Below are 13,927 nucleotides of genomic sequence, written 5' to 3' on the forward strand. Positions count from 1 at the left end.
TAATAAAAAACGTCCGCTGTTTGCAAAAGACGTCCGAAAATAATGATCATGTTCATTTTTTTGACGTCCGCGGTAAAAACATCTGTAATTCAGTACATTGTGCGCATTGGACGTCCGTCTTTCCTTTAACTTCAACGCATTGCCATTGCAGTCAGTTAAATCGCTGCAAAAACTGACGTTTTTATAAATAGCGAAAACGACAGTCCTTTTCTCTATTTTTGACGTTGTGTGAACATATCCTAATTCTGATAAGATAAAATACCAAAAAATTGTATAACTTTTTACTATTAAAAGGAAAAAAAAAACATTTGCTGAAATCGAAAAAATATGCTTTAACATTCCCAACCATGAGTCGGACATGCTTTTACATCAGGATAAAACAATTAATCTTTCAAATCATACAAAGCGTTGTGTCACAAAATTTCAGTTTTAAATCTTGATTCATATGAAGTATTTAATTGAAAGGCTCATGCTAAGATCCCTTTCTATTTATATTGGATGCCATTAAATCGTCATTTTCACAATGTATAGTATAGGCAAGTTGATTGCTTTTTGCCAGAACAACATTTCTTGCTGAACATCCATCTAAACTGACAGTCAAGGCTATGAAAACAAGATGCAAGCTATTTGCCTTGACGGATTTTTCCACTAAGTTATTACTATGTATAGGGCTTTAGTTCTCAGACGGGTTTCAGTCCAAGAGCACTGCACTGTTCCTTGATGTGATAAAAGTCTAGGGACTGAGGTAGGTTACAGATATAAAGCCAAATTAGCTTATTTTGCAGGCATTTAATTTATAGGACTGTTAATTTCCTTATATTGCAGCTTTCAGCTTTATTTTGTACAGTTCAGTTAATGATCTCTGCTTGGCTTTGCTATGAAATGGTTAAGTCATTTGTATGAGAACCATTCATAAAAATGATCCATGTGGGCGCCTGATTATTGTTCTGAGGTCTCATCTTCAGAGCCACTTGAGATTCATGCAGCCATAATGTTCTGTTGGAAATATCAATATAAATTTACATGTTCAGTTCATGGTTCACTTGCCGGTTATGCCTCTCTATTCATATTAAACAGATTCACCAAAAAGTGGGAATATATGTAAATGCCTCTAAATATGTGGCAGCTGTAATATTCCCAGTATGTAGTAAACCTTTCAGTGTGTCCATTTAATTAAAATTTGCTTTAATTTATGATTTTTTTTTATATGGATATTTAATTAAATTTCAAACAATAAACTGTGTTTACACATTCTGGTTACGGTTAGATTTCCATTGCCCTTCACAGGCTGAATAGCATTATCTGCTACTCTATTCTAGCCAGTTTAAAAAACAAAACTTGACATATCCCATATCCGGTTAAGACACATCACAAGAAGATCCCTATCTATAAACTGCTTTAATCTTTTTAAAAAAGAAGCCATAAGGTTGTTTGCAGCAGATACTGAAAATTTAAATGGGTACTGTCATAAAAGAAGAAAACTTTTTACATGTAATAGGGACATGTCAAAAGACTTTTTTTTTCCATGACAGCTATGCTTTGAGGGAGTTAGCAAATTTTTATGTACATGAAGCTAAATCACCATATACAAGAATAGCTATATAACTGTCTAATATTAAGGCATGCAAGCATTTGTATTGTGTAAATAAATAACACATCTTTGAGTAAGCCCTGTAATGCACGTTGTCTGACAAAGGCACATTAGTTTACAACTCCATGCTATGTAACTTACCTTCACCTAAAGTGTCACTGTCGTTTACATTTTTTTTGCAGAAATCAATAGTACAGGCGATTTTAACCCCTTAAGGACCGCACCTGAAATGGCCTTAAGGACCCATTTCAGGAGTAGGTGTACTTTGTAATGGCATCTTTCAATCAGCCATAAAATGAATGACGGAACCCCCAAAATATCATTTATGGGGTGAATTTGGGTCCAAAAATGCGATTCCGCAAATTTTGGGGGGATTCCATGTTTACATAATGCACTTTACGGTAAAGCTGGCAATTTTCCTTTATTCTATAGGTCAGTCTGAACACAGTGATATGCATGGTTAATAGGTTTTCTATCATTTTACCATCTTTATTAGCAGTAAAACATTGTTTTTGCAAATAGGCATATTTAAAGTGGTAACCCCTATAGCGCTTTTATTTTTTTACCTACGGGGTCTTATGGGGCGTCATTTTTTGCGTCATGATCTCTTGTTTTTATTAATAAAAATTTTTTTCTAGGGGGAATAAAACTCGCCCAATCCTCAAAGGTGTATTACAACAAGATTGAAGATTTATATGGATAAACAAATATTAAAAAGAGGGGTTATAAAAGGCAATAATGTATCATAAAGAATAAATGAAGATAGATTAATCTATTTGTATAATAACCACTGGGTCCAGGGTGATCTAGCTAATTGCATAAATCATGCATATAAAAATTGAGCCATAACAGAATAAAAACAATAAACAATAAACCGATATTGTATAATACAATAGTGCATCAAGGTCTAATATGCAGCAGAGGAATGCCAGATATGCAGTTTATAATGGTCTCTTTAGTTGTTTAGAATGATGTATTCCAAAGAGCAACTTTCATAATCATATAGAGTTTTCTCTGTTAGATATATATAAGTAATTGAGAAAGGTATGATTGGTGTCAGACACCGCTCACCAGACTCCGATCTCGATGGTGCGCTGTACAGCCAGTCTGTAGGGTGCTTTATGACCTGTAATGCCCGCTCGGCTCGATCGTGATCGGCTTGCTAGACCCCGACACGTTGTGTAGCTGGTCAGGTAGATATTATGTGATCTGTGGTGCGCTGGTGGTTGCTCTATTCACCATTTAAAGCATGCGATTTTTGGCAAGGCCGTCTAATTGCAGAGCCGGGGCCTCTTTTGAAGATGGAACCATAGTAGGTACGGCGTTCTTTCTGCTGTGTGGATTTCAGCCTTGTTTCTTGCTGTTGGAAGGTTTCTAGGTGAATACTGGGCTGGATCCGTGTGCAGAACCACTGCGCGGGAGATCTCTTGTCAATCACAGCACCACGGCACCACGGTGACCGGTCTTGTGATTTTTGGATTAAAACCAAAATGTATCAGGAATGGTGTATATCACTTGTGCTAAACACGTTTTAAGGCAAACCAGGGCCTCTTCCTCAGTAGCTTAATGTGAACAGTGCGGTATCTGTCCATTTTATATAGCTTAGTATGGGAGAGAGAGAGTGGAGAAGTCACGCTGCAGGTTACTTCCCAAATCTGGAGTGTCCATCCTGGAGCAGGTAGTAACTACATGTATTCAGTTAGTTCATGGGTTATCATAAACTGTTACATAATATGTTAAATGTTTCATTTCAATATCAGTTAATTTGTATGCAAAAACATTAAAAACTAGATATTTAAAAAGTCAAAAAAGAGTTAAAATGAAAAGCTTAACAACATGGAATAGATAAAGGAAACGCACCATCTTTTTGTTGTGTCTGAACAGGTGCTTATATTGAGAATCATAATCAAGTTACAAGTTACAAATAATGACATAGAAGATAATAATAACATTCGATCATTTGTATATAGCAATATTTAGAAAAAGTGGACGTTTGAACATCAAAAAGAAAAAGAAACGCACCATGCTTTTATGTAGTCTGCACAGATACTTATAATAAGAGTCAAAATCAAGTTGAAACCAATAAGATAAGGTAAAGAAAATACCACTACATATAAACGATTGAATGAGAAGGAGAAACACCATCATCATTATTCTATATTTTCTGCAATTGTAACTTGACTCTAATTCTCAACATAAGCACCTGTTCAGACATAACTAAAAGATGGTATGCTTCTTCCCTTTATTCATCCCATTTTTATGCTAATTAGTTCCCCTGTTAAATATTACCTTTCCATTTTAAATACGGTTTCCACATTAGGTGGAGACTCCTATTTGGAGTACTATCACTGTTAGTATTTTTACTTTCATGTATTTTCTTTACCTTATCTTATTGGTTTCAACTCGATTTTGACTCTTATTATAAGTATCTGTGCAGACTACATAAAAGGATGGTGCGTTTCTTTTTTTTTTTTTTGATGTTTAAACATCCACTTTTTCTAAATATTGCTATATACAAATAATCGAATGTTATTATTATCTTCTATGTCATTATTTGTAACTTGTAACTTGTAACTTGATTCTGAATCTCAATATAAGCACCTGTTCAGACACAACAAAAAGATGGTGTGTTTCCTTTATCTATTCCATGTTGTTAAGCTTTTCATTTTAACTCTTTTTTGACTTTTTAAATATCTAGTTTTCAATGTTTTTGCATACAAAGGAAATGATATTGAAATGAAACATTTTACATATTATGTAACAGTTTATGATAGCCCATGAACTAACTGAATACGTCTAGTTACTACCTGCTCCAGGATGGACACTCCAGATTTTGGAAGTAACCTGCAGTGTGACTTCTCCACTCTCTCTCTCTCCAATACTAAGCTATATAAAACGGACAGATACCGCACTGTTCACATTAAGCTACTGAGGAAGAGGCCCTGGTTTGCATTGAAACGCGTTTAGCATAAGTGATATACACCATTCCTGATACATTTTGGTTTTAATCCAAAAATCACCTTATCCAAGACCGGTCACCGTGGTGCCGTGGTGCTGTGATTGACAGGAGATCTCCCGCACAGTGGTTGTGCACACGGATCCAGCCCAGTATTCACCTAGAAACCTTCCAACAGCAAAGAACAACGCTGAAATCCACACAGCAGAAAGAACGCCGTACCTACTATGGTTCAATCTTCAAAAAATCACTATCGAGACAAGCGAGTCCGGGCGCACTACAGGTCATAAAGCACCCTACAGACTGATTGTATAACACATCATCGAGACCGGAGTCTGGTGAGCGTTGTCTGACACCAATGATACCTGTCTCAATTACTTATATATATGTAACAGAGAAAACTCTATATGATTATGAAAGTTTCTCTTTGGAATACATCGTTCTAAACGACTAAAGAGATTATTATAAGCTGCATATCTGGCATTCCTCTTCTGCATATTAGACCTTGATGCACTATTGTGTTATACAATATTGGTTTATTGTTTATTGTTTTTATTCTGTTACGGCTCATTTTTTATATGGCTGATTTAGGCAATTAGCTAGATCACCTTGGACCCAGTGGTTATTATACAAATGGATTAATCTATCTTTATTTATTCTTTATGATACATTATTGCCTTTTATAACCCCTCTTTTTAATATTTGTTTATCCAAAAAAATCTTCCATCTTGTTGTTATACATCTTTGACGATTGGGTGAGTTTTATTCCCCCTTTTTATCTCAATTCTTACCCTATGGTACAGAGCAGACCATTGACCTCAGGTGCATTACTGTATAGTGAGCTCCACTACCCCTTAATTTTTTTTTTTAATTCTAGATCAAACGTATTGATCGCTTTTTATTATTTTTTATACATAAAATGTCATTTAAAAAAAAGCAATCTCTGTGTTTTTTTTACCGATTTTTGTTCACGCCGTTCACTGTGCGGGAATAGTATTGTTTTATTTTAATAGATCGAGCGATTACGCACGCTACGGTATATACTGTAATATGTTAATTAACTTTATTATTTTTAATGTGTTTAATGTATGATATGGGAAGGGGGTTGATTTTCACTTTTATTGGGGGAGGGGCTTTGCGGCATTTTGTAAAACATTTAATTATTTATTTATTAGAAAGTAGAATAATCAAGACACCTTTATATCTTCAAAAATTCTCTTATTTTTACTTTTTTATGCAATATAAAAATTCTTCTCATACAAACAATGTAACAAAACACATCACCACAGTGCGCAGGAATCGGGAGTATAAGATGTTCACGCCAAGGTGCTGGCTGGCTCGATTCTATCCCTGAGACTCTCACTTTCATCAGATGGTCTGATGACAACCGAACGTGCAGCACCATCTGATGAGAGTGAGAGTCTCAGGCAAGGAATGGAGCCAGCCAGCGCCTTGGTGTGAACATCTTATACTCCTGATTCCTGCGCACTGTGGTGATGTGTTTTGTTACATTTTTTGTATGAGAAGAATTTTTATATTGCATAAGAAAAAGTAAAAATAAGATAATTTTTTTGAAGATATAAAGGTGTCCTGATTATTCTATTTTCTGATGTTGTACTAATTGAGGTGAAGTGACTTGGTACAGGACCGTGCACATACAGTGCGATTAGGCACATTTTTTATTTATTTATTTCCACTTTTATAGTTCCCTTAGGGAAATATGACATACATACATTACATCTGTAACACTGATCCCTGCTATGCCATGGCATTGCAGGAATCAGTGTTATCTGGGATCTTCTGAATCAGGTGACCGATCCGAGGACTGCACGGAGGTAAGGAGAAGACCTCCGGCAGTCAGGAAATGTGATCGGGACCCCCGCAGATACGCTGCGGGGGTCCCGATCGCTAAGTGACCAGAGATGCTCCGGTCACTTATACTTAAATGCTGCGGTCGCGGCGTATAAGGGGTCAATAACGGGCGGCTGTGCGATCCCGGCGGCCCGCCATTGAGGGTCACGGCCTGGCTGCAGATAGCAGCCGGTCCTCACCCACTGTGGGGCGGGCTCAGCTCGTGAGCCTGCTCCATAGCCCGGGACCGCGGCAGGGCGTAAATTTACGTCCGCCTGCCTTAAGGCCCAGGCAGTGGGGGCGTAAATGTATGCCCGCGGTCCTTAAGGGGTGAAGAAACTTTGTAATTCTGTATATTAGCCAAAAAATGCATTTTTATCATGAAAAAGCAGTTTAAAGCTCTTCCCCCTGTCTTCATGGTTTCCTATGGAAAGGGGAGGGGTTGAGGCATGTATTCTTGGTTCTCTTATGGAGAGGGCAGGGAGATGAGGCACCAAAACAAGACAACAAAGAGTTAATTTACAGCTACATCACTGGGCTATCTCCTCTGAAGTCAGCACTGACCTCTCTGATCACTGAATACCGGCTTTCACACAGGTCCTGCTGTGTAATACTTTGTTCTCTGCTCTCTTCTGGCGACTAATCTCCCTCCTCCCTTCTCCCCCCTCCCCTCTTCATAGGATACACAGGGCTGCAAAGACGTAAAAGATTCGAGATTTCCTGATAATGAGCAGTGGATGAGAGAGAGGAGGGAGGGGATACCTGGGGAAAGTCTTTTTGAATGCAGATAATGGCATGTTTGCCTAATAAACCCAATTACAAAGTTTCCTAAAAAAATAACAACACAGTAACAGTACAGTAACTGTATGAGAGTGTAACCTGTGAATGTAGGCAACAGTGTTTTTACCCACAGACAGCAAACATCTTAAAAATGGTAAGGAATTAAAGTACAGGCTTTAAAATAAAAAAAAAAGAAAGAAAGAAAAGAAAAGAATGCACCAGGAAGGATTTGTTGGACTCAGGTATGAATGTAATGCTACATGTAAGTTATTATCCTTATAGAAGTATAATAATAAGCAATAGCATTCGCTCATTGGAGAAGACAATAGGTGAAATTAGAAGGAGGCCCTGATTATCAATCGGTTGGGATTTCCCACAGCAACTAAGCCCAACTCCGCTTTCATTTTTCAAATTGCTCTGGTAAAATGAATGCTGAGCTGTGACTGGTTGTCAGTGATAAATTCAACAGCCAGATTGATGGAAAGAATTGTTACAATATAGCAGCGATATTGCTGGGAAATCTTTGCTGTGTGGGCGTATTATCCAGCTGTAAAATGCTAGTTGGAAGCCATGAGAGACAACAACTGGCCTGTGTAATAGCCCTTATGGTACAAATACACATACCAGGTCCACTGTGGATCCCTTGCCTGTTAGTTTCCATCAGAATACATACTCGCAGCAGGATTGACATCCCAATGCAAGTATGTATGTGACAGCCCCTTAACCCCCCGCCGGCTGGTGAATACATTACCTGCTCCACACTCAAGCTTGCTTCAGAGGTTCTCACCGCAGCGCACTGATTTGCTGAGTGGGTCGGGCAGACACCGGGAGCCCCCGAAGCAAGCCGGAGGGTGGAGCAGATAAAGTATGCTCTGGTTGGCAGGGGGTTAATGGGGCTGTCACTTACATACTCGCAGCAGGATGTCAACTAACAGGCAAGGGATCCGCAGCAGATTTCGATGTGAATTTGCAGCGAGAAATCCACTGCGGATCCGGTATGTGTGTTTGTACCCTTATAGGGATTCTGTCCTAAAAAGGGCAACTCTGAGCAGGAACCAGTCCTGATGAATCCTTATATATAGTGTTGCAATGCCTCTAAATTATATTGACTTGTTCATTGTAGGCTCATGTCAGTTTCATCTATTTGCTGCTATTAAAGGAACACATTTTTCAGTTCATCTCTCTGTCTGAACCTGCACATGATCTCGGTCAGTGCTTCTGCCAGTTAATGTGTGCCTTAATTTCCTTGTGCACATCACTTTGTCTATAGTGCTCTGTTCTATTCGTTTCCCTTGTTAATGATTCTCCAAATCCATAACATGTGCTACATATTAAAATCAGGTTTGATTGTACAATGTCAGTCTATAACAAACCTCTCTGGCTTTCAATCCACATCTTGAATAATACACGAAGCCCTTGGAGATACATTGCATTAAAAGCGAAGGACAACCTGGGGGAAAAAAAAAATCACATTTGGGTAAGTTGCATGGCATAACATTAACTATAGAAAGAAACATATGTTAGCTTTAATGAATAATAGTATGGTCTTGTAATTCCATAATTATTCATAATTATTCATTTATTCAGAATGTGGGGACATTAAATTGAAGAAATGATGTGATTTTTTTTGAGTGAGTGCAGTACAATATTAGGTTCTCATTGTCATTTTATTGACGTAGAAAAAAAGCTATCAACCAGGGTCCCCCAAGAACACCGGGATATTTGATCACTACAGTGGATAAAAAAAAAAAAAAAAAGGATTAAGATCGAGCTGGCTAGGTATGGCTAAAAGGTATCACCAAAGGAGTGACCTTTATGTTCTACTTTCAAAAGGTGTAACTATTGGGAGATCTTAAATAATGGCGAGCCAGTCTTCTAAAATCCATTCCTTTTAGTGCTTTGTACCACTTGTCTCTACTCAGACAGCTGTGTATAGTTTTAAAGAAGGTCCATAGAAAGCTTAAGACTTTCTGTAAATCAGTACAACACTGGAGCTGCTCTCCAAGCAGTGATTTGTGAAAATGAACAGGCATAGAGTGGGTAGGGGTCTCTGCCCCCCGAGTCCCCACTATTTAAAAGCTCTGAAGTGTCAGCCTTTTTTTTTTTTTTTTTTTTTTGAGCCTTTAGGTACCTTTTAGTTTGAAATAGATATAATCCACTAAAGAGATCACATAGAAACATAGAAACATAGAAGATTGTCGGCAGAAAAAAACCACTGGGTCCATCTAGTCTGCCCTTTTAGTATTTTCTTTCTTATTATCTTAGGATAGATATATGTTTATCCCAGGCGTGTTTAAATTCTGTTATTGTAGATTTACCAACCACCTCTGCTGGAAGTTTGTTCCAGGTATCTACTACTCTTTCAGTAAAATAATATTTTCTCACGTTGCTTCTGATCTTTCCCTGCAATGGTTATTCGCAATAGCAAAGGAGATGCTACCAACTAGTCAAGGGACTAATAGCAGATGCTGAACAAAATACTGAATATAATATTTGCCAATGTATTACATGTGAACACTGCCTTAGCAATGAAAAATACCCATTGGACGTTCACAAGTTGTTGAAGAATCCTGGCTTTGGCCATCTTTTTCAAAAGAGCCAGAGAGGGGAGGGCTCCAGTGCAGGGTTCCGCTGTGCCCCATCTGGTTTCCCAGCCCCTTCTTGTTTTGAGCAGGGACCCGGGTCATGACGTGTCAGCCCCACTCAGCCAGTCAGCTGTTGTAGTGGTATCCCACCTGGGTCGCTAACTGGCTAAGGAAGTGGCCAGGGGACAGCAGAACTCTGCACTGGAGCCAGGGAGGTAGGTACATGTTGTTATGTTCAGCCACCTCCACCTGGCTCCATTGAAAAAAAAATGTCAGACACTGGACTTCTCTTTAATCTAGCCTGACCCATTTAAAAAAAAAAAAATCTATGTGTCACTGTCATATCTGAAGTCATATCTGTTTAACAAAACTAAACTAGTGCATCAGGTATCACCAAAGGTATTCTTTGTATGGGATATCCTCAAATTATGACTTGTTGGGGGTACTTGAGGACTGGTGTTAAGAAAAATAGGTCTAGAAAATATACCTGACACTATTATCAATTCAGATAGCAGTATACAGTAGGTCTATATTAGGGATGAGTGAACCGAACTGTAACAAACCAGATTCGTTACGAACTTCGCAAAAAGTTCGGTTCGTCACCGAACCGAACTTTGAGAAAGTTCGTAACGAATCTGGAATATTCGATTATGCGTATGCATATCTCCTAAAATTTGAATATTTGATTGAATATTCTATCCCATTAAAATCTATGGGAACAAGTATTCGATTAGTGAAAAACATCTATTTGACCATTTGGAGAGTAAAACCGGAAGCTGGGGGATTTGAACACATATCGAATATTCATCGAATATTCGCAGGATATGCATACGAATATCGAATATTCGAATATCTCGCTATTCGATCGAATATCTATTCGATCGAACAGTATTCGCTCATCACTAACTTGGAAACCTCCAAGTGGTCCAATAGATGTTTTTTAATAATCGAATACTTGTTCCCATAGACTTTAATGGGATAGAATATTCAATCGAATATTCGAATATCAGGAGATATGCGTACGAATATCGAATATTCGAATATCTCACTATTCGCTCATCACTATTATCAAGGTTCATTTTAGGTTCGGTTCGTACGAATCCGAACTTCACAAAATTTCGCCGGATCGAACCGAACCAAACTTTTCAAAAGTTCGCTCATCCCTAGTCTATATATCTAAAAATTTGTAAACTCCTTTCCCAAATTTCTCTGCAACCTGAAAATATGGATGGACTCAACATACAATACAATCTTGACTTCCTAACTATTACTCTCTAAGAACTACCACTTCACAATTGTTTAGTATTACCTATCATAACAATGAAAACTCTGAGCTAAAAGAACAGGATTTTTTTGCTTGTTCTGTTTGTAATGTGTTAAAGGGGTTATCCAGTGTGGGGGCACTTTTTTAGGGCGACCGAGGATGAGGTGGCTGAAATAAAAGACGTCCACTCACCTCCCCGGTTCCAGCGGTGGGTCGCTCATCGCGGCGCTCCGGTCCCCGGTTCCTGGCCGCTTCCTGGTGTCTGACGCCGCCCGAGACGCTACGTCTCAGGGCCACTCAGCCACTCAGTGAAGGAAGCGGGATCCGTTTGAATTCCGCTCGGACCCGCCGCCGGGGAGGTGAGTGGACATCTTTCATTTCAGCCACCTCCTCCCCCCCAGAAAGTGCCCCCATGCTGGAGCACCCCTTTAAGAAAAAAATTCAATAAAAACTAATGTAATAAAAAAAATTTGTATAGTATCTGAACACAAACGGCGAAAACCCTACTGGTGACTTTTTGGTTGCTATATGCAAAATATATTTTCATACGGCAAATTTATGTGAAACATTTTGGCAAATAAGTAGAATTCCTGCACAGCTATATTATGAGGAGAGGCTTTCTATGGGAATCCCGATAGAAAAGCTCTCCTGCTCTGGGCAGTTCCTGTCTCGGCCAGAAGTGTCAGCACAGAGCACTGTGTCAGACTGAAAATAAAACAACATTTCCCGCAGGACATACAGCAGCTACTAAGTATGGGAAGATTTAAGATTTTTTAACAGAAATAAATTACAAATGTATATAACTTTCTGACAATAGTGGATTTGAAAGAAAAAGATTTTTGCTTTATAACTTCTTTTTAGTGAATGAGTTGTGTGGCTGTCCCTTGCATAACCTTGCATCACTGTAAAGGGAAAATCCTATTGTTGCTTGACACCATTCAAGTGGATATTTCTTGCTTTCAATCTTAAATCCTGATGATCTTATGTAAAATATAAAACAATATACTAAACATATAAACTTCTATTGTTTTGCAGCCCAAGTGGAACTACAATCCAAGGCATTTACTTAAATGATCAAAATCTGATAATGGAAAGAGCAGCAGAAATGACGCAGCAAGATATCGGTTATGTCAACGCAACATCAGCACCTCCAAATTATACTCAGTGCTTATCCATCAATGTCCCAGAGGAAATCTTCTTCACTATATCAGTTCTAGGCATATTGGAAAATGTTCTGGTTTTTACCGCTGTGATCAAAAACAAAAAACTCCACTTGCCCATGTACTTTTTCATTTGCAGTTTGTCACTTTCTGACATTCTGGGAAGTTTATATAAAATTCTGGAGAGCATTATGGTGATTTTGGCTAACCATGGTCATCTTCATAAAAAAGGCAAAATTGAGAAAAAGATGGACGATATCATGGATTCGGTCTTCGTATTGTCTTTACTTGGATCTATCTTCAGTCTGTCTGCTATTGCTACAGACAGATACATTACCATTTTCTATGCCCTTCGTTATCACAACATTATGACTATCAGGAGAGCGTGGATCATCTTGGCTGTCATATGGGCGTTATGTTGCGGATGTGGCACAGTCATAGTTATCTTCTTTGATGACATCATTGCAGTTATGTGTTTTACTTCTTTATTTTTTCTGTTGTTAGTTTTCATAGTATGTCTGTACATACATATGTTTCTTCTAGCACAATCGCATGCAAGAAAAATCTCCTCACTCTCTGGCCAATGGAATTCTGTGCAGCAAAAGACAAATATGAAAGGGGCTATTACATTGACCATTCTATTGGGTGTTTTTATTTGTTGTTGGTTTCCATTTATTCTTCATCTCTTCTTATTCATATTTTGCCCTCAAAATCCATATTGTGCCTGCTACATGTCATTTCTATATGTGAATTGTACACTTATCTTGTGCAATTCAGTGATTGACCCTTTTATTTATGCACTTCGTAGTCCAGAATTAAGGAGCACCTTTAAGAAAATGTTGTGTTGCTAGCTGTTAAGAAATTGCTCATGTATAATATATATAGTGCTGGCAATAGTATCACAAGTCTTATAATACATACAGATGCATCCTTCCTTACTTCTCTTTATGTTTAGCATGTCCCAAAATGTGTGTCGCAAGGATAAATATGTACTAAATGGTTTTATGTTGGCCACTCAGTGAATTATAATAGAGAATGAGGGAGCACAGCTCTTGTGAATACAACAGACATGACTAGACTAGATGACACTGTTATACTATATCTTCAATTAATCAAACAACACAATACTTTGTGTCAGTTGGGCCAATAGAAGAGTGGACCTGTCCCCATGATGTGTTGCCTTAAAGGAGTTATCCAGCAAAAATCTTTTTCTTTTAAATCAACTGATGTCAGAAAGTTATACAGATTTGTAATTGACTTCTAGTAAAAAATCTCAAGTCTTTCCATACTTATTAGCTGCTGTATGTCCTGCAGGAAATGCTGTTTTCTTTTCAGTCTGACACAGTGCTCTCTGCTGACATCTCTGTCGGTGACAGGAACTCTCCAGAGTAGGAGATGTTTTTTTATAGGGATTCCGGTGGAAAACCTTTCCTGGTCTGGACAGTTCCTGTCTTGGTCAGAGATGGCAGCAGAGAGCATTGTGTCATACAGCAGCTAATAAGTATGGGAAAACTAGAGATATTTTTAATAGAAGTAAATTACAAATCTATATAACTTTCTGACACCAGTTGATTTGTAAGAAAAAGATTTTCGCTGGACAACCCCTTTAAACAGGAGAGCAATAGTATTGTGATAGATGTGCTTTACCCCTTCCAGAAATATTTATTATTCTTGTCCTGTAAAAAAGCCATTGAAAAACTATTTTAAAGTTAGAGGGAAAAAGTTGTTGCCAAAATGGCT

The 13,927-nt window shown here is 38.1% G+C and overlaps 1 protein-coding gene across 1 annotated transcript; it reads left to right on the plus strand.

Moving 5' to 3' along the window:
- Positions 1 to 658: 658 nt before the first annotated feature.
- Positions 659 to 13,386, plus strand: MC2R (melanocortin 2 receptor). Its single transcript, XM_069960115.1, has 2 exons — positions 659 to 745; positions 12,063 to 13,386. Exon 2 carries the CDS (start codon positions 12,115 to 12,117, stop codon positions 13,036 to 13,038), a length of 924 nt encoding a protein of 307 aa, XP_069816216.1. The 5' UTR covers positions 659 to 745; positions 12,063 to 12,114; the 3' UTR covers positions 13,039 to 13,386.
- Positions 13,387 to 13,927: the final 541 nt, after the last annotated feature.

The sequence above is a fragment of the Dendropsophus ebraccatus genome, chromosome 2 (genome assembly GCF_027789765.1).
Source record: "Dendropsophus ebraccatus isolate aDenEbr1 chromosome 2, aDenEbr1.pat, whole genome shotgun sequence".
NCBI classification, from domain to species: Eukaryota; Metazoa; Chordata; class Amphibia; order Anura; family Hylidae; genus Dendropsophus; species Dendropsophus ebraccatus.

Coding starts and splice junctions, on each gene's coding strand:
- MC2R (XM_069960115.1), top strand. CDS start 12,115: ATGGAAAGAGCAGCAGAAATGACGCAGCAAGATATCGGTTATGTCAAC.